This window comes from Trichosurus vulpecula, chromosome 2, assembly GCF_011100635.1.
Source record: "Trichosurus vulpecula isolate mTriVul1 chromosome 2, mTriVul1.pri, whole genome shotgun sequence".
Classification (NCBI taxonomy): Eukaryota; Metazoa; Chordata; class Mammalia; order Diprotodontia; family Phalangeridae; genus Trichosurus; species Trichosurus vulpecula.
In genome coordinates this window covers 327,498,708-327,524,665 of record NC_050574.1, presented here as the reverse complement: position 1 = coordinate 327,524,665, position 25,958 = coordinate 327,498,708, and the positions used below count along the sequence as shown (strand labels likewise).

The window sequence follows — 25,958 nt, the reverse complement described above, 5'->3', positions numbered from 1 at the left end:
ACTTGGATCTGAATCCTAGCTCTGCTACTTACTTGGTGCGATGATACAGGACAGGGAGTGCTGCATTTGGAGTCAGAGCACCTGGCTTAGAATCCTAACTCTGCCTTTTACCGCTCGTATGGACTTCAATAAGTCACTTAATGTTTCTGGGCCCCAGCTGCCTCATCTATAAATTAAATGGGTTAAACCTGATGACCTTTAAGCTCTATGGTCACATGATCCTAAGTTGGAATTAGTTGAATATGTAGCTCCGTGCTTCCTTATCACTCCGGACCCCTCTATAGGTATCTTGTAAGTCTATCCTCTCCAAAAAACTGGTCCTAAACACCTACCACTATGTTTACTTCTACCAGTCAGCCACCACACTCCTTAGTTCGTAACAAAGGGGGCTGGGGGAGAGAAATAAGCATTTATTAAGTGCCTCCTATGTGCCAGGCACTCTGCTATTTTACAAATATCTCATTTGATCTTCACAACAACCCTACAAGGTAGAGCTATCATAATCCCCATTTTACAGCGAAGAAACTGAGGCAGACAGAGGTTAGGTGACTTGGCCAGGGTCACCCAATTAGACGTGGCTGAGTCCTCAATTGAGCTCAGATCTCCCTGACTCTAGGCCGAGTGCTCTGTCCATTGCGCCTCTTGTCTCAAAGACATTTAATTAAATTGCAGTGGAATAGCGATAACAATATTCTTCCCATAAACCTTTAGATCACTTTCTCACATATTAGAACACTCTCGTTGTGAAGCGTGGACCTGCACAGGAGTGCTTTGGAAGTGTATGTATGTGTGTAAAGCAGCATATGGACAGTAGTCATTATTATTGTCATTTTTCTACCTGTCTGTTCCATGTGGCTGATCCTCTGAATCGTGTCTGGCAGAAGACCTAGTCTTAGGCCTTCATTTGCCAGCATAGTCACCTTGTATACAATGAAGCTGTCCTGATGGAGGGCTGCAAGGAACATGGGACAGGAAACAACCCAGTTGCTTTGCTAATGATCAAATGATGTAATATTTATAGGGCTTTGCACAGCGCCTAGCATACGATATGTGCTTAATAAATGCTTATTTTATCCATGCATCCCTCTAATTATTTGCTTCACCATTGCAGAAAGGAGAAGCTGATGCCATGAGCTTGGATGGAGGATTCATCTACATTGCTGGCAAATGTGGTCTGGAGGTTGTTCTGGCAGAGAATTACAGTGAGTTGAATGAGACCTTCCCTTCGTAACGGACTCCATCTGGTTCATGGAAAAGTGATATTTCACACATAGATTTTATTGGGTTATTTAAACAGGTTTGAAATGCAGTGATGGCAGGCATAAAAGAATGGTCAGTAATCATGAGAAGCATAAGTAATTTGAAGTTCAAAGACCATCAAAACATCTTAGTTTAGTCTTTTATTTTAAATTTCTTCCACCATACCAAGGAGGAAGTTTCAGCTCTTCTCTCTGCCCCTGCCTATTCTCTGGGGGAGGGAGGATCTAACAAGCAATAGAATGGCCACAAGGAAGAAAACAGGTAGAAAAAAGAAAAACAAAAGAGTCTGAGTTATCCCCAAGCTGCATTAATCAGATAATAACTAAATGAGCATTGGCTGAATTCAATCAGATTCTTTTCAAAATTAACTTTATGCTAAACTGTGGAAAATCAAAGAATTATGATATCAAACAGTTACTAATAAAGATACCTGATACTCAGCTCAGTAAATGCTAATGAAAGATGACATCTCCTTTATCCTTGTACTTTCAGAGACTAAGGATTCCAATCATGGGCAAGGGCCTCTTTGCTCCACTAAACCAATCGAAGGTGAGTCTATATTGGTAACACAGATAGTGGAAGTGTTGAAGTTTAGGGGTGCTGGGACCCTGAAAAAGCAACACGCGGGTCCTGCCTTGAATGAATTTCACCCAAGCCTTCTTTCAGCCAAAGACAAGTTTTATTAGAATACCAACAGAGGATGGGCATGATTCTAAAAATCCAAAATATTGGCCAATTAAAGTGCCTTAATGGAGGCAAGATGGATCTTATATACAAAAAGACTGTCAGAGGGATCTAAGAGTGTCCAAGTAGTCTGGGATGACTGGGAGGTAACAGAGAAGGGCCAGGAACACCAGGAACCTGGACCACATGGCCAAGGGAGAATGAGGTCTAGATAGGATCAAGGGTGGGAAGTAGCCAGAGGCAAGGGGCTAGGGGTAGCAGAGAATTGGGAGACTGGGTGTAGGCTACAAAGAAACACAGGTTGACTGGGATGGGTTGATGCATCAGGCAAATGTCAGAGACTTGACCAAGTGGAAAAATTCAAGGAGAGTTCAGGGGAAAGTTCAAGGTGGGGTTTCCAGGGCCCATAAACAAATGGGACCCAAATTCTTTTGGGGTAAAGGGTAAAGGTCTTGGCTTGGACCTGTACCCCATCAGAAGGAAATTTCTAACCCCTGAGGGGAAAAAAAAGCTGTAAAGAAACCCAACTTGATGGATCTGTAGAAAGCCAAGTTCAGTTGTGAAAATATACAAGGTTTCTTGGATGACTGCTTCTGTGGCTGTCAGGTAAGGGACTATGAATTATCAGCTTCAGTTAAACTCAGGAACACATGAATAGTCTTTTAGTAACTGAATCTCGATTGTGATGAAACCAAGCAGCCCAGATGAAAGGGCAACATCTAGCTCTAAAGACTTAAGAATTATTCTGAGTGTGGAGGAAAGGGGAGGATGTAGAAGGCAAGCTCCTTGAGAGCAGTAGCCATTATCGCTTCAGTTTGTAAATCCCCCACCTAGCACAGTGACCTAAGAGCCCACTAACTAGCACATCTGTTGTTGTTTAGTTGTTTTTCAGTCATGTTTGACTCTTTGTGAACCTTTTGGGGTTTTCTGGGCAGAGATACTGGAATGGTTTGCTATTTCCTTCTCCAGCTCATTTTACAGATAAGGAAACTAACGCAAACAGGGTTAGGTGATTTGCCCAAGGTCACACAGCTAGTGAGTATCTAAGGCCAAATCTGAACTGAGGAAGATGAATCTTTGTGACTCCAACCCCGACACTATCCACTGTGCCACCTTGCCACTCTACTAGCACATAGTAGGTGCATGTTGAAGAAGCAGTATGGTGTAGTGAATAGAGAGCCAGTTTCAGAGTCAGGATAACTGACTGTGTCTGAAACATAGGGACGTCTCAGTGACATCTGAGACTCTAAGTCACAGAACAGCCGATGCATATCTCTATTAGTAGGGGGAGTTTCCTCACTGAAAAGTTCCCTACAAAGATGACATCACAAGTCAGAACCAAAAATAACTAAATAAATGATTGTTGAGTGAAATATGTATTGAAGGAAGGGATATGTTTCCCTATGCTTATACAGTTGCTAACAATAACAAAATGTGAAAGTCGATACAATACTTTACAGCTTAAAAGCCCTTTTACATGCAGCCATCGAGTGTTTTTTAACTTCTCCGAAACACTCAATGCTATTCCTTAGAGGGAGGATCCTGAAAAAAGAAGGGTATTCTTCCCTCTAGCACCTTATAACAGTCTTTTATTAGGGCATTAAGTATGTGAGGGATCTTCAAGAATCTCAGAATTTCAGTTAGAAGGGTCCTGGGAGTTCCTCCGGTCCATACCCCTTTCCTAAATAGGAATCACTTCTAGATCTAGTCTCATTTTACAGATAAGGACACAGAGGCACAAAAAGGCCACATGATTTTCTTGAGGTCATACAGTAAATTAGTGGTAGAAACAGAATGATTCCTAGATGTCTTAGTGATCTGTGTCATACTAGTTCCATCAATAATCAACAGACCAATTTTTAAAAGTATTTATTAAGCATCTATTGTGTTCCAGGTCTTAGGGCTACAAAAACAAAAATGAAACTGTCCTTGACCTCAAGGGGCTTACATTCTACTGGGGGAGAAAGAAATGTACATAAATGAGCATATTAAAAATATATGGATCCGATCAGTGTTTTCACTGACATAGGGAAATCATGAGGAAACTCCCCCTACCAATGACACCAACTATGTGACCCTGAGGAGGTCACTTAACCTCTGTTTGCCTCAGTTTCCTCACTTGTGAAACAAGAATAATATTAGCACCTACTTTGCAGGGTTGTTATGAGGATCAAATGAGATAACAATTGTAAGGAACTTGACCCAGTGCCTTCTCTGTAGTAGGTACTATATAAATGTAATACGATACTAATAAGTGACCTTAATATTAAAGGTCATATTATTTTAAAAAATTAGAAAAGAAGCCCATCATAGACTCTCATAGCTATGAATAAAAGATCTGCTCTTAAGTAAATGAGAGATAGAGGCAATTACAAGACTTGAAACTGAAAAGAAAACACAGAAAGTACCTACTATGTGCCTGTGCATACAAAGAAAGGAAAAATATAATTGCTGCGTTCAAAGAATTCATAGTCTAAGGTGGCGGTGGGAGGTGGGGGGAGACAACATGCAAACAATTATGTATAAACAAGCTATATAGAGGATAAATTGAAATAATCAATGGGGAAAGGCACTAGAATTAAGGGAAAATCAAGAAAGGCATCCTGAAGAATGTGGGATTTTAGCCGGCATTTGAAGGAAACCAGGGTAGAGAGAAGGCAGAGATGATGGGGGAGAGCATTCTAGGCACGGCAGACAGTCAGTGGAAAATGACCAGAGTCTAGAAATGGAGTGTCTTGTTCCATGCTGGAGTCACTGGATCTCAGAGTATGGTGGGGGGAAGGATATGAGTTGTAAGAAGACTAGAAAGGAGTGGGGGGAGGGGCATGTTATGAAGGGCTTTGAACACCAAACACAAGGTTTTTATATTTGATCCTGAAAATAATGTTTATTGTGTAAGGGATAAACATGGTCAGAGTAGTTTGTTATTTAACCTCACAGGTATAGAGAGTCACTGAAGTTTATTAAGTAGTGATATGAGAAGACTTTAGGAAAATTACTTTGGCAACTGTGTGGAAAATGGATCAGGGGCAGCTAGGTGGTGCAGCAGATAGAGCAACTGGCCCTGGAGTCTGGAGGATCTGAGTTCAAATCTGGCCTTAGACACTTATTAGCTGTGTGACCCTGGGCAAGTCACTTAACCCCAATTGCCTCCTAAAAATGGATCAAAGAAAGGGAAAGACTTGAATGGGAGACTATTGGGATATTCCAGGCAAGAAAGAGGTAAATAATACTAGAACATTAGATCCGGAAGGGATATTTGAGATCATTGAGCTCAGTTTCTTCATTTTAGCAATTCTATAGCAACTCCAAATAGCTCCAAAACTGTTTGAAAATTGTCAGGTGGGGGCAGCTACAGTGAGCAGAGCTCTGGCCCTGAAGTCTAGGAGGACCTGAGTTCAAATGTGGCCTCAGACACTTGACTCACTTACTAGCTGTGTGACCTTGGACAAGCACTTAACCCCAATTGCCCTGCCTTCCCCCTCAAAAGAAAAAAAACTGTCAGGTGCTTTAGTGCTACATATGCCCATAGTGAGCACCATGTATTGCTGGAGTAAGTCTGCACACATCATGGAGCTCAGCTGTAGCTGAGTAGAGATTCTGTTAGCAAAGGTCTAGAGCAGGAGAAACCTGTGAATACCTTAAGCTTGTAGTAATTTAAGAAGAAAAATAGATGATAACTTTTGTTCCATGTGTTTAATAAAGTGAAGGCCACAAAATAAGATTTTAAAAGCCTAAATTGAATAGCAGTATAATATAGTGGGGAAAGGCCTGTCTGAAAAAAAAATCTGTTGATTATCAGAGCAAGAATCACCTATAACTTATTCAACAAGTAACCATTCATTTCTTGCTGGAATTCCATGGAGGGGGAACCAACTACCCCTCAGGGGAACCCACTCCATTTATACATACTTCTAATTGTAGGGAAGTGTTCCCTTACACTGACCTTAAGAGCTGTGTGACCTTGGGCAGATCAATTGAACTCTGTGGTCCTCAGTTTCTCCATCTGAAAAGGGAAAGAGTGAGGCTATAAAGGGAGGGAAGAGATGTGGGAGTTGGGGGAGACCTTCTTACCTCCCCCCAGGGTGAAGAGAAGAGTGGGGTGGGCAGGAGCCAGCTGCACCTAATGAAATGCCTAAATCAAGGACTCCTCCTGCCCCTGCATTAACATATGCTTTTCTCTGTGTCTTGCAAGGCTATTATACTGTGGCAGTTGTCAGGAAATCAGATGCTGATCTCAAGTGGGGCTCACTACAAGGCAAAAAGTCCTGTCATACAGCAATGAACAGAGTTGCTGGTTGGAGCATTCCTATGGGCCTGATACACAATCAAACCAACTCCTGTGAATTTGGTAAGACAGTTGTCTGAGAGAAATAAGGACAGGGCTTTCCGGGGGTCAGAAAAGGAGTAGGGTGGAGTATGCAAACCTCGATAAAATCATATTGCTCTCACGCACACAAAACATTTTTATACAGGTGAAATTAGGTTAAAATACACGAAAAGAGTCTCCCCCTGAAGAGGGAAAATAAATCACCAAAGAACCTGGGTGATGGGGGGAGTTTGTAAGCTGCCTTTCTATATTTAGGAGACTCAAATCTTTGAGGTTTTTAAATTATCAGCTAATAGTAATTTTCCTTTCCCTGAACTGGGCACCTTAATTGCCCATAGACTTTGGGAAGGTTTTTTATAAACCTCAAATTTATTTCAGATTCTGATACTATGACCATACATGCCTATTTAATTTAAGCATTTGTGAAGATTAAAACAGAAGTTCGTAACGTGGTGGGAGGAGTAGGGGATGATCAGGGAAGTTCCAGTTCAATTTGATGAGTTCTCCACTTAACAGGATGAGATTGACCTTTGGGGACACCAAAGGGGCAACCTCCCATGGAGCATAGGTGTGCTCACTGGTACTTGTGGAGAGGATGCAGGTAACACAAAATGATTAGTTGACTAGGGGTAGATTTCCCTTTTGAGAAGGGAAACCGCACCACCTCCTTTTTATGTCTTTTAATTGTTTCCCTCTTTTCTTAACTGTTTTTTGAGCTGGGACAGGTTTTTACAATCACAAGGCAGGCCTGAGCTTTAGGAACTATACTGTGTCTCTTCATGCCCCAACAAACGCACTGCATCCCTCTACTCTAGAGGTTCTTAACCTTTTTCTTCTGTCATGCAATCCTTTGTCAGTTTGGTGAAGCCTATAGAGAGAACCTTTATCAGAATGATTTTAATGCATTAAATAAAAACATATATGATTACAAAGGAAACCAAAGTTTAGTGAAAATAAATTCCCATCCAAGTCCACAGACCCCCAAGGGATCCACGGGCTCCAGGTTAAGAAGCCCTGATCTAGAAGGTCCAACTCCCCAACTCTTGAAATTTTGGGAATCCTTAAATTTGGGAAGTCTTAAAATTGAATTTACCTAGGAAACGTCTCCCGAAGTTGATGCTGTGCAAGAAATCTCTTCTCTGGCTAGAAAATTAGAATCCAGGATAATGCTGCCTGGGCCATTTAATTTCAGGGGAAGATACAAGAAGGGGTAAGGGAGAGGGTGGGAAAAACTGGAGGAAGATCTCCTGCAGAAAGGATTTGAACTGAAGTTTGAAGAAAGCCATAGGAGTCAGGAGTTAGAGAGAGGAAGGAAAACATTCTGAATATGGGGGATAACCAGGACAAAGGCAGAGTCTGGAGATGGATTCTTCAAATTGCATTGAGTGCTTGGGGCCTTGCACACGGAGAGTCTCTCCCACTCCCAGAATGCAGGGGTCTACTCTACTCCTTACTGGTCTGTAATCTCAGAATGAGAGAGAGAGAGAGAGAAAGAGGGAGGGAGGGAGAGAGGGAGAGAGGGAGAGAGGAGGGGTAGAGGGAGAGGGAGGGAGAGGGAGAGGGAGGGGGGAGAAGGAACAAGTTGGTCCCTAGCTTATTTTATGGATGAGGACCAAGGACAGATCCTTCAAAACCTATCCATTCCTGAGTCTTGGGCAAATTGTCATCTAGAGATACTTGTGTCATCTCTGCTAGGCATCGGTGGCTATTCTTATACTCCATGGGCAAGGGTCCCTCAGTTGCCTCTAAACTAAGGCTCATGCCTTATAATCTAACCAGGTTGATTTCGGTTAAAGTGATCAAGGAACGTTCTGATCACCCCCTTTATGCTTGTAAAGGGCGGGACTCCTATGCTGACTCTGGTAGAACAACTGTCTTTGCTCTGTGCAGATAAATACTTCAGTGAATCTTGTGCTCCTGGTGCTCCTGTTAATTCTAGCCTCTGTGCCTTATGTGTTGGCAATCCAGAGACAGGGGGTTTGAACAAGTGTGCTGCCAACAGCAAAGAGAAATATTATGGCTACACAGGGGCTTTCAGGTAAGTGACAGAGAAAATCAGTGTTCAGATGAAAAGTTATTTATTTTCCTTCCTTGAAGGCAGTTACTTTATTAGGTCAGTAGACAGACAGCTATACCTTCCTCCTAAGAAATGAGTGATAAAGAGTTGTCTCAGGGCAGCTAGGTGGCGCAGTGAGTAGAGCACCAGCCCTGGAGTCAGGAGGACCTGAGTTTAAATCTGGCCTCAGACACTTGACACACTTACTAGCTGTGTGACCTTGGGCAAGTCACTTAACCCCCAATTGCCCTGCCTTCCCCCCCCCTCAAAAATTTTTTTTTAAAAAAGAATCATCTGAAGAAAAGGGATGGGTTCCCTCTATTCTATATGATCTAGACTCAGCAGGATGGAATACTGGTTCCTAGCCCTCTCTGCTTAAGGCCTGGTACTGTGATTCCTTAGAATAGGGACCTCCTGGGTAAGGAAACTCTTTCTGCCAATGCAGGTCAACACCTCCTAGTGTTAGAGTTTTCTAGAGAAGAGGGGTCCAACTTGAAGCATGTAACTATATGCAGCTGGAATCAGATTTAGATGCAATTGGGAAATGTTTAAAATAAATTAAAAACAATAAAACATAGATCATAGATTCTGGTTTTTAAAGTCAATATGTAACCTGCAAGGATCCATTTCCATCTGGATTTGAAACCACTGATCTAGAGCACTGAGAATTCAAGTGACTTTTCCTGAGGTCACACTGTCAGTATGAGTCAGGGGGCTTCTTGTAATTGAGCTTGGTCAAGTCTTTTAAATTCTCTGAACCTATTTCTTCATCTTTATGGTAATGGGTAACCTCAATGATTCCTTCCATAGCTTTAAATACTAACCCTGACTCTGCATACAAAAAATGGTCCCTTCCTTAAGGGAATTTATAATCTAGATGGGGAGAGAGACAACTCCCTATCCATTATGCTACACTGCCTCTGTTAAATCAGATCCCATTCACATCACCACCACCATCAATTTCTATCCCTTATCTTCTCGGCACATTTTCCAATAATTATCTCATTTTTTTGCTGTTATTCCAACTTCAGGAAGCCTACACCTACACCATAATGTAGAGGAATCAGTGCCAACCTCTTTTTTTTACTGTTTTTTAATTTAATTTTTTATATTTAGTTTATAACATTCGGTTCCACTAGTTTTTGGGGTTCCAAATTTTCTGATATAGGTTCTACATATACCTTTGCATTAAACTTATTTACACAATAGTCAAGTTGTAAAGAAGAATTATAACCAATGAAATGAATCATGAGAAGGAAGAAACAAAACCAAAAAAGAAGAAAAAAGAAATGATAAAAAAAGAGAGCAAATAGTTTGCCTTGATCAGCATTCAGACTCTGTAATTCTTTCTCTGGAGGTGGATAGTTTTTTCCATCATGAGTCTTTTGGAGCGGTCTTTGAACCTTGTATTGCCAAAAAGAGCCAAGTCTATCAAAGTTAGTTATCACAGACACTGTGTATCGATAATTGCGTATAATGTTCTGGTTCTGCTCCCCTCACTCAGCATCAGATCACATAGGTCTTTCCAGGTTATTATGAAGTCCGTCTGCTCCCCATTTCTTTTTGAAGTGCCAGCCTCTTAACCTGCTACGTCTCTCTGAAGGTAGATGTAGCTTTGAATAGAAGCTTTCATCTTCCTTCCAAAAGGGAGGGGATTTTTTTTAATTATAGGATCACAGATTTAAAACTAGAAGGAAAATTAGAAGGCAGGTAGTTCAACTCTTTTGTTTAATAGATGAGAATACTGAGGTTAAGAAAGGGTAAATGACTTGCCCAGGGTCACACAACTAGCTATTAAGTGTTTGAAGTGAAATTTAAATCATGTCTTCCTAACTCCAAGTCCAGGGCTCTATTGACTACAGCTTACTGCCTCCCAAGTGAAGCCCACTAACCCACGGGAAAAATCCATTGAAACTCACATACAAGTAATAATCAAACATATTCAGTGTTGTTTTTGAGTAAGAAATATTAAACATTGTAGCCATCAGTCTTTAAAATTAAGAACAGAAAACATTCACAAAAAATGATGTACCTTTATTGCAATTAATAGAATAAATAATGAAAATAACTTCAGTTCAATGTGATGGTCAGTTAAGAAATAGGGATGGGAAGAGAGATGGTAAAAGCAAAATTCATGGAGAGACAGACAGAGATACTGAGACAAAGAAAATATAGGCTAGAGAGAACAAGAGGAAAAACAAAAATTAAGCACTCAGATATAGCCACACACAAACAAGCAATATATCATGGAATAACATTCAATATTTGGCTTTTAGAATATTGTTCCTTAACCCAAAGACTTGGAAGCTATCAAAACAGAACCAACACTAAAACTATAAAGAATATAATTTTATTTGACTAATCAGGATCTCCCCTGTTTTGGGGTCACGTTTTTGAGTTCTGGATACCACACTGTATATGTGTGAAGATGTCATTGAATAAATATTTCAAATGGACAGAATGGCAGAAAAACAGCTCCTAATATAATCTGCATTTGTCAGAAGAAAAAAAAATTAAAACTATGTCTCAGGATCATTTTTAAGGGGACCAAGAATGTAATAATAGAGGAAGGAATGATGTCACTTCATAGAGCTATTGTTCAGAAACAGGAATCCTGATGGAAATCTCTCAGAATTAATTTATCTATTTTTCTCTCTAGCTCTATCACATTGTATAAACCAACCAGACAGTACGCCTTTAGCCTCCCAGTTAACATCAGTGATATTAACTAATGTAAACAGAATTTAAAAGGAAGAGAGAGGCTGGACTGCATTTGGGAAATTGTGCAGTATTTTTATAACCCCTGCTCCCCACCCACCCACCCCCAAAACCCCACCTTCTTCTTGAAACAAAATCACACATTTTTATGGTATCAGAGCTCTTCCGGAGATACTCTGTGACTATAAGTCTTGGAATTCTATCATGTCTGGGGAATCAAAATTGTAGATCATCCAAAGGACAATGGAGAAAAAAACCAAAATAAGCTAGAGCGTATTGTGAATGATGAATGGCATACGAGAAGAGGCACAAAAGGTATCATCCAGGAGATATACAGATGGAAAAAGAGGTGGACCAGTCAAATACAAGTGTGAAGGGTAATGGATTATCTGATGACATTGGTTCTCCATGTAATGTTAAGAAATCAAGAGGAAGGTCTTCAGACCAGAGTCCCTGGTGAAGAATTTATGGAAGAACCATGGACAAGTGTTGCATAGGATAAAAAAGCTTACGCTTAAGTTGCTCTCTACAGTGTTAGAGGGAGCATTCAAAGTGAGTAAAATCATGCATACGCTGAACTATTGAAGTGTATCATTAGTAATACATTTGCAAAATTTCAATATAGAAACCAAATATAAACCCCAAAGTTTTATGTAAGTAAAAGTTCCTGACAGAGCAAAAATTTCAGAAATAGTTTCTTAAAACTTAATAGAAACTTTTTTATCTTTATTTTTGATGACAGTCATGGATTGTAAGTTATTATTATTGCTGGGAAGATGAAAAGCATTACATGTGTAAAATGATTCCCTTAAATGAAAGGTATAGGACCCTAAAATGAACTGCTTTTAAGGAGAGAAAATAAATAACACTTCATCCCAATGCTGATTCTCTCTCTCTCTTTTACCTGATCCTTTTCTCTCCTCTCTTTCTCTACTTCCCTTCTCCTCCCCTCCCTTTCTTCCCTCTTCTCTCTTCTCTTCTTTTTCTGTAGGTGTCTGGCTGAGAATAAAGGAGATGTTGCCTTTGTGAAACACAGCACTGTCCTGGAGAATACAGATGGTATGTCACTGACTATGCTTTTATCTGCCCTTAGAATCATATTATCCAGGGTATACTCACCTCTGTGGAAGTTTCATGAGCTCTTCACCTCTGTGGCTCCAGGCACCAACATTTTTTCCCTGGAAAGGACCAATAATAGGTCTTTCATATGTCTAAGCAGGATAAAAGTACAAAAGGTGTTGCATTTTTATTATTACCTGGATAAAGGCTTAGATGACATGTTCAACAAATTTTTAGATCTGATTTATAAATCCATAAATTTACAGATTAAGCTGAAAAGGATAGCTATCACACTTAGACTAATGAGTCAGAATACAAAAAGGTCTTGAAGAGCTAGAGCATTGGGCTGAATCTAATAAGATGAAATTCATTAGGGACAAATGTGAAGTCTTACCTTTAATTCAAAAAGCCAATTTTACAAGTACAGGATTGAGGAAGGAAACACTGTGAGACAGTAGATGTCTGAAAAGTAGCTAGAGGTTTTAGTTGACTTCAAGGTCGATATGAAACAGTAGTGTGATGGGACAGTCGAAAAATCTAATCCCTTCTTGGGCTGCACTGAGAGTAGCATAATTTCCAGAGGTAAGAAGTGATAGCCCCTCTGTACTCTGCCCTTATCAGACTGTATCTGGAGTATCTTGTAAGGTTCTGAGCACCACGATTTAAGAAAAATATTGATAAACAGCAAGAGAATGTCTAGAGATCAACCAAGATGGCCAAGCCAAGTCAAATCTAGTCAATAAATATTTGTTAAGTGCCTAATATGTGATAGGCAATGTGTTAAGTACTGGGATACATAGAAGGGCACAAAAAACCCCAACCCCAAACTCATAGTCCATGATCTCAAGGAGCTCATGGTATAATGGGGGAAACACAATGCAAAAAACTATGTATAAATAAGATATAATAAACAAGATAAATTGGAGGTAGTTTCTGAGGGCCTCGAGTCCATTTCCTATGAGGTTTGGTTCAAGATGGTCATGTTCAACCTAGAGAAGAAGAGACTCCAAGAAAACTTGACAACTGTCTTCAAGAACTTTTAGGACTCTCATGTGGAAGAACAAATGGATGGACTTGTTCTGCTTGACCTCAAACTAGGAACAATGGGCAGAAATTGCAAATGGGTCAATTAAGGTTTGACATAAGGAAGAAGTTCCTAATAATTAGAGCTGTCCAAAAGTGGAATGTTCTACTTTGAGAGATGATGGATTCTCTCTCCTTGGAGGTCTTCCCATAGAAACTACATGTGTCAGATATGTAATAGGAGGAATCCCTCTGAGATATGTGTTAGACTATGGGTTGATCTACCAATTCTCAAATTTGGTCTTTACATGAAACTTCTACAGTTCTATCTAACAAGCATTTATTAAATACCTACTGTATACAGAGCACTTTCCTAGGTGCTGAGAATTACAGTATGATATAGCGAAAAGGGGACTGGAGACAGAGGATTTGGCTTTGAATACTGGATCTGCTGCTTTCTTATACATTTATACTCTATGCTTATATGACTGAGTAAATGACTTCATTTCTCATTTATAAAACTAATGAGTTGGACATCTTTAAAACCACTTCCAGTTTTATGATATATGAAGTTTGGATAAGAAATCGTCCCTACTCTCATGGAGCTTGTACTCTAGAAGGGTGCTAAGACATATATATCATATATCATGCCAGGCATGATAGTGCATACCTATAATCTCAGCTACCAGGGAGGCTGAAAATGGTGGAAACCTTGAGCTTGAGAGTTCTTAATTGAAGTAGGCTATGTAGACTGGATGTCTCTACTGGGTATGATATCCATATGGTAAACCCCTGGGAGTGGGAGCCACAATGTTGTCTAAGAAGGGGAAAACTAGCTCAGGTAGGAAACAGAGTGGGGGGTCAAACATCTGTGCTGATTAGAAGTGTGATTGGGCCCATGAGTAGTCCATATACTTCCAGGCTGGGAAAGATAGGGAGATGCTCTCTTAAAGATGGACAGACAGACAGACAGACAGACAGACAGATTGTTGATAGATTAGATAGATAGATAGGTAGATAGATAGATAGATAGATAGATAGATAGATGGATGGATGGATGGAAACACATACTTGTTAGGTGCCTCCTATGTGCCAGACACTCAGGTAAGTGCCTTAAAAATATCTCATTTAATCCTCACAACCCTGTGAGGTTGGTTCTATTATTCCCCTTTTACAGAATACGAAACTTAGGCCAAAAGAGGTTGAGTGACTTGCCCAGGGTTACATAGCTAGTAAATATATGAGGCTAGATTTGAACTCAAGTCTTCTTGTCTCCAGGCTCGGGGCTTTATCCATTACGCCACCTAGTAGTTTCTAGAGACATACATGCAAACGATTGTGAAAATTAGAATTAACACAATCACTAGCATCACTGCTCTATCCATTTACTCACATAAAATACTATGGTAATAGATTTAGAGTTTAAATAGACCTTCAAGGGCGTTGATCCTAGACACTGAGGCCCAGAGAGATTAAATGCCTTGCGTAGAATCACACAGCTAGTAAACATCTAAAGCAGGATTTGAATTCAGGTCTTCAGGACTCCAAGTCCAGCAGTCAATTTGCTATACCACCTTGCCTCTCAAACACAGAATCTCGGCGTTGGAAGGGACTAAGAGACCATCCAATTGACCCATATCTGAACAAGCATCCTTTATGCAACACTCAACAAATTATTACCCAGCATCTACTGGCAGACCTCCAGTAAGGAAGAATTCTCCATCTTTTGAGGAGGTTCGTTCTAATCTTCTAATTATAGGAAGCTCTTTCCGACATAAAGCCTAAATTGACCTCCCTACAATTTCTACCCATTGTTCCTACTGCTGCCCTCTGGGGTCAAGCAGAACAATTCTACACAATTCCTCTTCTACATGTGGTCCCTGGAAAGACTTGAAGAAAACCATCAGTCCCACCAAGTTCTCTCTTCTACAGAACAGTATAGCTTTACTTTCTTCTTTACATGGCCCAGTGAATCCATGGCCTACAGACACAATTCAAATCATGCCTAATGTCCCCTTACTACTGAAGGTACCAGGAATTTCTGCAGTTAAGTCATGCCATGCATACATCCTAACTCAGAGGAACAGAGAAGTTTCAGATGGGAGCAATTGTATGGGGGTGATTAGGGATGGGAAAGGAAAGAAGGGGAAGAGCTGTAGCTTATTAGAAAAAAGAAGGAAAAAAATGGGTGGACAATAGGGAGGACAGTAAACAGTAGCAATTTTGTTCATGGTTCCCAATGACCTAGATAAGCTGTAAAGTTACTGAGAAGCTATGTTGCCCATGAAGAACTGCACTGAGACCATGAACCTCATCTAGGGTTGAAGAAGTAGGGGGAAGGATGACTTACTGGTGGTGAACTCTCTAATGAGAGGGTCAGAGTAAATCACTTCTGAAGTTATTTCCTTCTAGCTCTCAATCTATGACTTGTGACCTACACATGGCACAAACATACAGATTTCTGTGACCCAGCAGGTCCTATGCATGGGTGCTTGTGCCATCCTTATAGAATCCCCACTAGATAGAGGAAGAGAAGAGATTTTTGCTAATCATGAACTCCATTCTCTCTACAGGCCGGAACCAAGAGAGCTGGGCCCAAAACTTAAAGAGTGAGGACTTTGAACTACTGTGCTTAGACGGAAAACGGAAGCCTGTGACAGAGGCTAAAGACTGCCATCTGGCTCAGGCCCCCAATCATGCTGTGGTCTCACGGCCAGATAAGGCAGCATTTGTCCGCCATGTGCTGTTGAACCAACAGGTGTGTGGAACTTGGGGTGTCAATAATAATAACAATATTATTTATATAAAAATGCTTTACAGATATTATCTCATGCTATGCTTCCAACAACTCTGGAAGAACATTTATTTCCATTTTATTTTCATTAATTAGTTTATTTTATTATTTCCATTTTACAGATGAGGAAACTGAGGCAGAGATTTATGTGATTTGCCCAAGGTCACACTGCCAGGCTAGATTTGAACTCAGGTCTTTCTACTCCAAGTTCACTTGTCTATCCACTAGCCACTACTACATAGCTCCCTATATAACTAGCTTCCTATATAATAATAGCTTACATTTATATAGTGCTTTAATGTATGTGATATACTTTACAAATATGATCTCATTTTATTTTCACAACAACCTTGGAAGGTAGAGGCTATTATTATCCCCATGTTTACAGATTAGGAAACTGAGGCAAACGGGGGTTAAGTGACTCACCCAGGGTCACGCAGTTAGTTAAGTTTCTGAGGCCAGATTTGAATTCAGGTCTTCCTGACTCCAGGTCCAGTGCTCTAGCCACTGCACCATCTAGCTGCTTAAATTCAGGTTCAATTAAATTCAACAAATATTTATCAGGTACCTTCTATATGACAGGCATAGTACTCATTCCTAAGGATAAAAAGATTTTAGCACTTACTTTCAAGGTGGTTCCATTCTATTTGGGGGAAGGGATACAACAGGTACACAAATGAGTAAAAGGTACTTTGTGGAGGGACAGAGCACTAACTAGTGTTTGGGAGGGTTTGGGGAAGACTTCATGGAAGAGGTGGCACCTGAAGCGAACCCTGAAGGAAGATAAAGAGTTAAAAAGGCAGCGTTAAGAAGGGAATACATTCTAAACATAGGGGATGGCTTCAGGGCATGTTCTGAGGAAGAAGATGAAATGTTTAGTTCAGGGAACTGGAATCTGATTTGGATGAAATGAAGAGTACGTAAAGGGGAAAAGAATGAAACAAGACTAGAAAAGTATACGGATTGGAACAAGGTTATAGAGGGCTTTAACGCCAGGCTAAGATGTTTGTATTTTATTGTCGGGATGATAGGGAGTCACTAAAGGTCTTTGAGAAAAACAATGTGGCCAGCCTCTAGCTTAGGAAAACCATGTTGGCAGCTAGGCAGAGGATGGATTGGAGAGGGGAGAAACTTGAAACAAGGGGGTTATTACAATAGTTCAGGTGAGAAGTAGGTGATGAGGGCCGGAAATAGGGAGAAAGCTATATTAGTAGAGAGAACGGGGCAAATTTCAGAGATGTTGAAAACGTACAATGGAGAGAGCTTAGCAACTGGTCAGATATGGGATGGAGGGGCAGTGAGTAAGAAGGAAGAATCACAGATGATTCCAAAGTTAAAGACATGAGGGGCAGCTAGGTGGCACAGTAGATAAGAGCATGGGCCCTGGAGTCAGGAGGACCCAAGTTCAAATCTGACCTCTGTAACAGCAAGCACCCTGGCACATCCAGGATGGCCTGCTAGCACAGCTTCTTTGATCTGCTTTTAAAGGAAAAGTAATTTGAAAGGGGTCAACAATCTTCTTTAATTACATTCACTAGTTCAGGGGAAAAAGACCCCTGAACATCAGAGAAAATACAAACAGAGAAATTAGCATAAATACCATTCAGGCTCTGACTGCCTGAATCAAAGCAATATTGCTATACACTTTACACACACCACTGGATCGAGAGAGCCTTTACATCTGAGCAGTTGAGAGGTCTGAACAAACGGCTACTCAGAGTCTCGACCAGGGAATCGAAAGATCCTTCTCATAAGTGAACCCCCAAAGCAAAATCTCACCTCAGACTTTATATACACTTCTGGCTAATAGGCTCGGAGCTAGAAGGCATCACAACCCTCGTGACTCAGTGCCTAATTAGCTTAGTACCAATAGACGTGAAAGCCTTCCTACAAGCAAGCCCCCCAGTAAGCAAGCTTCCCCTTTAAGCGAGTCCCTCACCCAGTGGGCTCTGTGTGACTCAGGATGTATCACAGCTGTGAGCTGGGCCAGAGCTCAAAGCAAGTCACACAGGCCTTTTAATGGATGAAAAAGATCTTCCTATTCCATTAACATTATAGCCTCAGATACTTAACTAGCTGTGTGACCCTAGGCAAGCCATTTAATCCCAACTGCCTCCCTCCCTCCCCCCAAAACAGTTAAAGTTAAAGACATGAGAAAGTTGGAGGATGGCAGTATCTTTGACAAGAACAGGGTACTCTGGAGGATGGCTAGGTTTAGGGGGGAAAATGATGAGTTCCATTTTGGACATGTTGAGTTTGCATTATTTATGGGACATCTAGATGGAAATCACCACCAGACAATTGCTGTTTAAAATCTGGAGTTTAAGAGTAAGAATAACATGGAAGATATAGATTTGGAAGCCACCTGCATACAAATAAGTCCATTATGCAGATGAGATAACCAAATGAGATAGCTGATATCCAACAAAGGTGATGGAAAAGAAATAGACATATAGCAATGAGGAGAGATCAATATCACGGAAGGCAAGGAAGGGGAGAGTAATTAGGAGAAGGGCATCCTCAACAAGGTCAAATGCTTCGGAGAAGTCAAGAAGAATGAGAAATAGTCTTTGGGTTTAAAAAGTAAGAGCTCACTGGTAGCCAGACAAGGGTGTGGTTAGTAGCCAGGTTATAAGGAGCTGAGAAATCCCTGGGTTGTGAGAAAGGAAATTCAGTGAATACATGCTCTTCTAGGTATTTGGGAGTGAAAGAAAGGAGAGATATAAAATGGCAGCTTGGGAAGCTGGCAAGGTTGAGTAAAGGCTTTCTGCTGCTTTCGAAGGCTTGGAAAACCTGAGATTGTTCCTAGGTGGCAGAGAAAGAGCTGCTATGGAAGGAGAGATTGGACACACTAGAAAGGGAATGGGACTGATCAAAGGCATAAGCTCTTCTGGAAAACAGGAAGAGAAGGGATAAAGAATACAAGCAGAAGAGTTTAATTTCTCCCATGAAAAAGGCCACCTTTTCCTCAGAGACTAAAGCAAAAGGGGAAAGAATCAGTGAAACTGCAGAAGGATTTTGAGGTATGGAATAAAGGAGAGGAGGAAATTTAAGACTGATAACCTCAATTTGTTCAGTAAAGTATGAGGCAAGGATATGAGGAGACAGGGGCCAAGGGGATCATTGGAAGGTTGAGATAAGAGCAGAAGGCTTGGAATATCCCCTGATGGGAGAATATTAATAGGGGAAGAAGAAAAGGATTGATGCATAGTAATGAGAACCAGCTAGGTGGCACAGTAGATAGAGCACCAGGCCTGGAGTCAGAAAGATCTGAGTACAAATCCAGCCTCAGACACTTCCTAGCTGTGTGACCCTGGGCAAGTCACTTAACCCTCTTTGCTTCAATTTCCTCATCTGTAAAATGGGCTGGAGAAGGAAATGGCAAACCACTTCAGTATCTTTGCCAAGGTAACCCCAAAGGGGGTCACGAAGAGTCAGACACAACTGAAATGACTGAATAACAAGAACAATGATGAGAATCCATTTAAAGTCAGATAACATCAGTTATCTGCTAATTATAAGCTAATTAGGCACTGAGTCACGAGGGTTGTGATGCCTTCTAGCTCCGAGCCTATTAGCCAGAAGTGTATATAAACTCAACTGGCACAGTTATGTGGCTTCCTCCAACAGAATTCATCAACTCAGGAGCAAAAGTAGCCAAGGCAGATGGTGGGAGTCACTCTAAATTGAGAACTGGTAGAACGAGAACGATGCATGAACTAGAAGGAAGGGAATCAGGGGTAGAAGGCAGTGCGTAGTTGAATTAATTAGCTAGAGTCAAGACTGTGAAGAGAGGAAAGTGAGACCACAGGGCAAGGGGTGGAAGGAGCAGAACAAGGAGGGTTAGAAAGGATAGAGGCTGTACTTTGAAGCCAAAGGATATGTTTATGAAGAGTGAGACAGAGAAAAGGAAAGACAATCTGTCAACAAGCATTAATAAGTGTCTAATGTGTGCCAGGCACTGGAGATACAAGGACAAAAATAAAACAGTTCCTGCCCTCAAGGAGCTTATGTTCCATCAGAGGAACCAACATGTATAAACATTTTGTGGTTCAGTTGTTTTCAGTCATGTCCAGCTCTTGGTGACCCCCTTTGGGGTTTTCTTGGCAAAGATACTGGGGTGGTTTGCTATTTCCTTCTTTGGTTTATTTTACAGATGAGGAAACTGAGGCAAACAGGGTTAATTGACTTGCCCAGGGTCACACAGCTAGTAAGTGTCTGAGGTCGGATTTGAATTCAGGAAGGTGAATCTTCCTGACTCCAGGCACAGTGCTCTAGCTGCTGTACCACCTAGCTGCCTGTATAAACATAAACATATATAAAATAAATACTAGATAAATGAGAGGAGAAAGCATTACCAGTGGAAGAGATCATGAAATGTATCATTTAGAAAGTGGTGTTTGACTTTGATCTTTGAAAGAAACTACAGAGAAGTGAGGAAGAAGGGATGAGGGCATTCTAGGGATAAGGGCAGCCTATAGAAATGAGATGAAAAAAGATGAGTGAGATGAAAGAGAGAATGCTGTGTGTGAGGAACGTTAAGAAAGGCTATTTGGGCTGATTTGTAGAGTATATAAAGAGAGTGATATTTAACAAGGCTGGAAAGATAGGTTGGCACTAGGTTACAACGGACTTTAAATGTGCAATAGTACGTATTTGATCCTAGAAATAGCAGGGAACCACTGCTGTTTAATGAGCAGGAGAGTGACACGGTCAGGATCAGGCTTTAGGAATATAATTTTGAAAGCCATATGAACAAGATATGATTACGAAGGAGAACCTCAGATTGCAAGATCATGGAGGAGATACAACTTGGAGTAATTGTGAGGTCTAAGGTATGGCCATCCCTGTGAGTGGCTGAAGTAGAGTGAATACTGTAGGTCAGGAGAAAGTGGAAGGCCTGGGTATTCAAGAAGACATAAATATGAATACTGAAGTTGCATTGTATGAATGCAGGGGCTGGGGTAGAGAGGAAGACTGGAGAGCAGAGGGGAACTGAATCTCCATCACTCTCTTTGCTTGAGCCAGTTGGAAGATTGAAAAATTCACTCATGGACTCCCTCTAACCATTAGGTCTCTCCCCAATCGAAATGAGGGCAATGGGACTATCTCCTTGGTAGAAGCTATGATAAATTTGGTTATCCTTTCTGATCTGCCTTTTAATCAGATAGCTAGTTTGGCAGACAGCATTTTGCTACCAAGGAAAAGCTATGACCCTTGCATTCAGAGATCTTTCATTCTTTAAACTACTACTACTACTGCTACTGCTACTACTACTAAGAAGAATCTGAGAGAAATGATTATTTCTCTCACATTAATAACCAATTACTGAATTAGGCTAAGGTTTTTCCCCTTTCTGCTTCAGCCCCACAGTAGGTTATTCAGCATCTGAAGGACATTGCTGATAATGAGCTTGGATTAACTTTTTCCTCAAACTAGTTCAAACCCCACCCCTCAGGATTGGGTAGATCCTTTGTCTAGATCAGGGACAGCTGGAGGGCCACATGCCGCCTGCCGGCAGTGTGGATTTCATGCGGGTTTTAATTTTCACAAGTGGAAAAAATAAAATAATAATTTGCATGGAATGCGTATTAGATTTTAAATTCCATCACTAATAAAGAATCTCATTGATGTTAATTTTCTTTGGTGTTTTTAAGCAGTGTTATGGACGGAACGTACCGCACCAAATTTTCAATAGATCCGTGGGATGCATTCGGTCTGTACGATGCAGACTAGTCAGTATGCACCTACCTTTATACTGTTGTGTTGTCTCTTTGTTGTTTTGTGTTTGCTTTCATGCTTCGCGCCTTTGCCTGTCATATTGAAGACTGTTCCCCCACTTTCTATTAGTGTACTGCATTTTTTATTTTGGGTGCGGCCCTCGAATAATTATTTTATTTTAATGTGGCCCTAAGGTAACCTAAGATTGGACAGCCCTGGTCTAGATTACCTCTAGATAACGTAGGGGGTACACACCCAGGCTGGGGTGGTCTGGGTAGAGTTAAGTAAGAGAAATACAATAAAAAACTCTCCTAGCCCCTCATTAGAATAGGTCCACCTCTCATTGTAATATTCATTATTCTCATTCATTGTTAACCAGTCAGAGTGGATTGCTGCCTATGGGAGGAGGGGGAACCCACTCTTCTAAGCACATATAAGTGTTAAGAAGCTACCATAATTTATCTTTGGTTCGGGAGAATTGGCCAAATGACCAATTTTTTAATCAATTATTTATTAACCATAATTAATAAAATGATTAATTACTCAGAAATTATGTCAAACTTTTTTATGTCACAAATCCAAGGATAGCTTTTATACTTCAGAGTATTAAATCAGTCAATCATCCTATTAATCAATCAGTTGTCCAATAAGCTTTTATTAAACACCTACTGCAAGGTACTATGCTACACACTAAGCATATAAATATGAAAAATAAAACAATTCTTAACTTCAAGGAGGTTACATTTTAAGGGGGGGAATACATATAAAATATATAAAGTATAGCTGTAGAGCTAATAAATACAAATATATACAAAGTCATTAAAAACAAAGTAGTTTGGATGGGTACCCACCAGCTATTGAGGGTTAGGAAAGGCTTCATGCAAAAGAAAGTACTAAGTTACAACTTAAAATAGAAGAGGGATTCTATGAAGCAAAAATAAGTAGCAAGTATATTCCAGGCATGTGGGACAGTTTACATGAGATGATTTGAAGATCATTCTAAAAAGCCTTTTTGCACTAAATAAATCTTCATGAGGACGCCCCAATCATATTCTACCATTCAGTCCTTTGGAAGAAGTATTTTGTCTCTAGGAGGGCCCTGTTGACTATAGATGGGGTAACAATGTAACAGGTGAATTGGCTGTCAGAGAAAGGAGGGAGATATAGAACAGGTAAGATCTGATGGAGAGATGTTGTTACTAAAATTAGAAAAAGTTAAGGCAGGCAGGTCTGACTGTAAGTGACATCACGTGAGAGCCCAGTACACCTGGGAGTGGGGAACAGAACACTGAAATTGACCAGGTAGGGGTGAAGAGGACAAAAGGCTATGATGAGGTAAAGGGAGGTACCAAAAATGAACTTCACTGACTTGGAAGTTTCCCCTAAGGCTAATCCCATGAGTGCTCACCCATATGTCTGCCCATTTGATACAGGACCTCTTTGGGACCAATGGGACAGAATGGCAGATGTTTCAGATGTTTCAATCAAGGAACAAAGACCTCCTGTTCACAGACAACACTGAATGCTTGTCGGTCGTTCCAGACAAAAGAACCTATGAAAAATATTTGGGACCAGAGCATATCAAGGTCATTGAGTCTCTGAGAAAATGCTCAGATGCTTCAGGCAAGTAGAATGAAACCTCAAGGGGTAAATCAGGAGTGTAAAAATGGATCCTGAAGCAGCACAGATGTCATTAAGTACAATAAAAGTGTTTTGAGGATTTACTTTGAGCCCAACAGTGAAGGTGGAGACAAATAGGCGGAAATTTACGTAAATACCTACTTGGGGAATAGCTGATAATGGCCAGGATTGTCCTGCCCTTCTCATGTCCTCTGCTTATTCTTCAGTTTGCTAGTGACCCCTTGCTTCTCAGCCCACCCCAGGGTTGTTCCTTAGTTGGATTTGTACTGGCAGAACTGCTGCGGAGGAAGAGGAGGATAGGAGAGAGAAGTGGGTTAAACTCCCCAATTCTAAGGATGGTCCCTTTTTATTCATTCTCTGCTCCTGTGGCAAATTCCTATATCTACATCACTGGCCATGTTGGCAGCTTATTCCCATGCTTATTTCCTCATAACCCAGTGCAGATTATTCATCCTGTTCTTTACCCAAGACCCCCAAACTTCTAGCTCCTATGAGAAAGTGAGAGAGAGCATGAAATGCAGATGTCAGAGAGTTTTCCCTCTGAAATGTAAATAACTTATTTTAGAATATTATGTAAAGAGCCTCATTATTGCTCCTGTAGTATTCTTTCCCTGATAAAGAACTGAAAAAAGAGGGGAGGGACTTAAGTGAGAGCCTTTTTCTTCACTTTCTGTTCCCTCTATCACTACCACCAAAAGGGAAAAAAATAAGCCTTAGGAAACTTCAAAAGGACTGTGTGTTTATGTATTATCAATAGTAAGATAGGGGAAAAGGCAAACCTTGATTCAGAAGCAGCGAGCGTTGACAACTGAAAGGAAAGCAGGGAGACCAGTTTGGGGGAACCCCGGAGGAAAGGATATGTTAGCTCAGAAATGTTCCCAGTTTTAATTGGGTGGGAGGGTACCCTGGGTTTTTTCTTGATATGAGATACTTGTGCTGATAACTTACTCCTGAAATACCCCCCCCACACACACACACATCCCCAGCCCCCTTCCACACATGTCTTGGGCCAAGCCCTCACCCAAATAGAGCCTCTACCTCAAGCTAAAAAAGCCAATACCAGTGACTTGGGGCTAGAAGAATCCTAGTACAACTGGCCAGCAAGAAAGGGACCAGAGAGAGGGGAGAGTCTCAGATCCCACTGAAGGAGGAAAGTATTCTTGATACTTTAAGTTGAAACTCAGATTTTACCTTCCTTTAGAACCACAGTTTCATGGTTCCACAAAATATTAAGTGCAACAGAAATATGCTTCAGGAGCACTGAAGGTTATTTAGGGTGGCCTCCAAAGTTATCAGTCGTCAGTAAAACATGACTTCTTTGAGTAAATTCTAATGCTTTCTCTTAGTTGACTGTCACCAATTTATACTGTATATAGCTTATTTATAAAAAGTTGTTTTCATGTTGTCACCCTTATTATGCTTCTGGAGGGCAGGGGCTGTCTTTTGCCTTTCTTTGTATCCCCAGTGCTTAGCACAGTGCGTGGCACACAAAAAGTGCTTAATAAATGCTTGTTGACTGACGAAATGCATTCTGAATTCTAGACAGCTGACTTGTGAACTTCTGGGCACAGCCTATTTGCAAGCTGAGGACTATCTTTGTAAGACATGGCTTTTGCCTGAAAGAAGTTTGTGGACTAGTAGAGGAGGCCATATACGTGAAACAATTAGGGGGCATAAATGACAGTACATCTTAAAATGCTAAATTAGGTGGTACAGAAAATAATGGTGAGAGGGGCTTCTACTCTCTGATGCATCTGTAATCTTATTGATGTGAGCATCCCAGCGGTAGTCTAGATTGCAACCCACCATCACCTTGTCTCTGTGGGGACAAAAGTCATCAGCCAGATGGAGATTTACATTGGTCTCATATATAAATATCAACACCTTATTATATTGCACCACTTTTTTTTGTTCAGTTATTTCAGTCTTGTCTGACTCTTCATGACCCCATTTGGTGTTTTCTTGCAAAGACACTGGAGTGGTTTGCCATTTCCTTTTCCAGCTCATTTTACAGATGAGGAACTGAGGCAAACAAGGTGAAGTGACTTGCCCAGGGTCATACAACTAGTAAATGTTGGAAGCTGAGTTTGAACTCAGGAAGCAGAGTCTTCTTGATTCTAAGCCCAGTGCTCTATCCACTTGTACCCACCTAGATGCCCTTCTTGCACCCCAAAGCTATAAATCTACAACTTGGAGTGTACTCACCATGCTAGGGCTGCCTCTATGTATCCTGATCTTTTATGAATACCAATGAAACTGTCCATGAATTATCCATTGTTTTCATTACATGACAGGTTCATCTCCTTTTCTGGTTATACATTTCTCTGATGACATCTTTCATGTTGCTCTATATGTTATCTCCCCCATTAGATTATGAGCTCCTTGAGAGCAGGAACTGTCTGTATTGTCTATTTCTCCAATTCTCAGTACATTGTAAGTGCTTAACAAAGGACTTTTCATTCACTCATTCATTCATTCATTCATCCATCCATTCATTCTCCTGTACAAGTCTTAGTTGTTGTATACATATACATATATATATATATATATATATATATATATATTTATACACAAAATGTAATATGCTGTAGCCTACTAGTGTCCACCAAGCACTTCTCAATTATTCTTTGAGTGACTCATGATTTTAATTCTTTGGAGACTTCTAGGGCATT

General features: G+C 40.7%; 1 protein-coding gene across 1 annotated transcript in view; it reads left to right on the top strand.

Moving 5' to 3' along the window:
* LOC118837447 (inhibitor of carbonic anhydrase-like) overlaps nucleotides 1-25,958 on the top strand; it is a 53,502-nt gene that overhangs the window by 27,282 nt on the left and 262 nt on the right. The window contains exons 10-16 of the mRNA XM_036744329.1: nucleotides 1,112-1,202; nucleotides 1,753-1,809; nucleotides 6,140-6,295; nucleotides 8,165-8,312; nucleotides 12,040-12,107; nucleotides 15,704-15,888; nucleotides 23,079-23,268. Of these exons, the coding sequence (XP_036600224.1) occupies nucleotides 1,112-1,202; nucleotides 1,753-1,809; nucleotides 6,140-6,295; nucleotides 8,165-8,312; nucleotides 12,040-12,107; nucleotides 15,704-15,888; nucleotides 23,079-23,268 (895 nt within the window). The remainder of the gene's footprint in view (nucleotides 1-1,111; nucleotides 1,203-1,752; nucleotides 1,810-6,139; nucleotides 6,296-8,164; nucleotides 8,313-12,039; nucleotides 12,108-15,703; nucleotides 15,889-23,078; nucleotides 23,269-25,958) is intronic.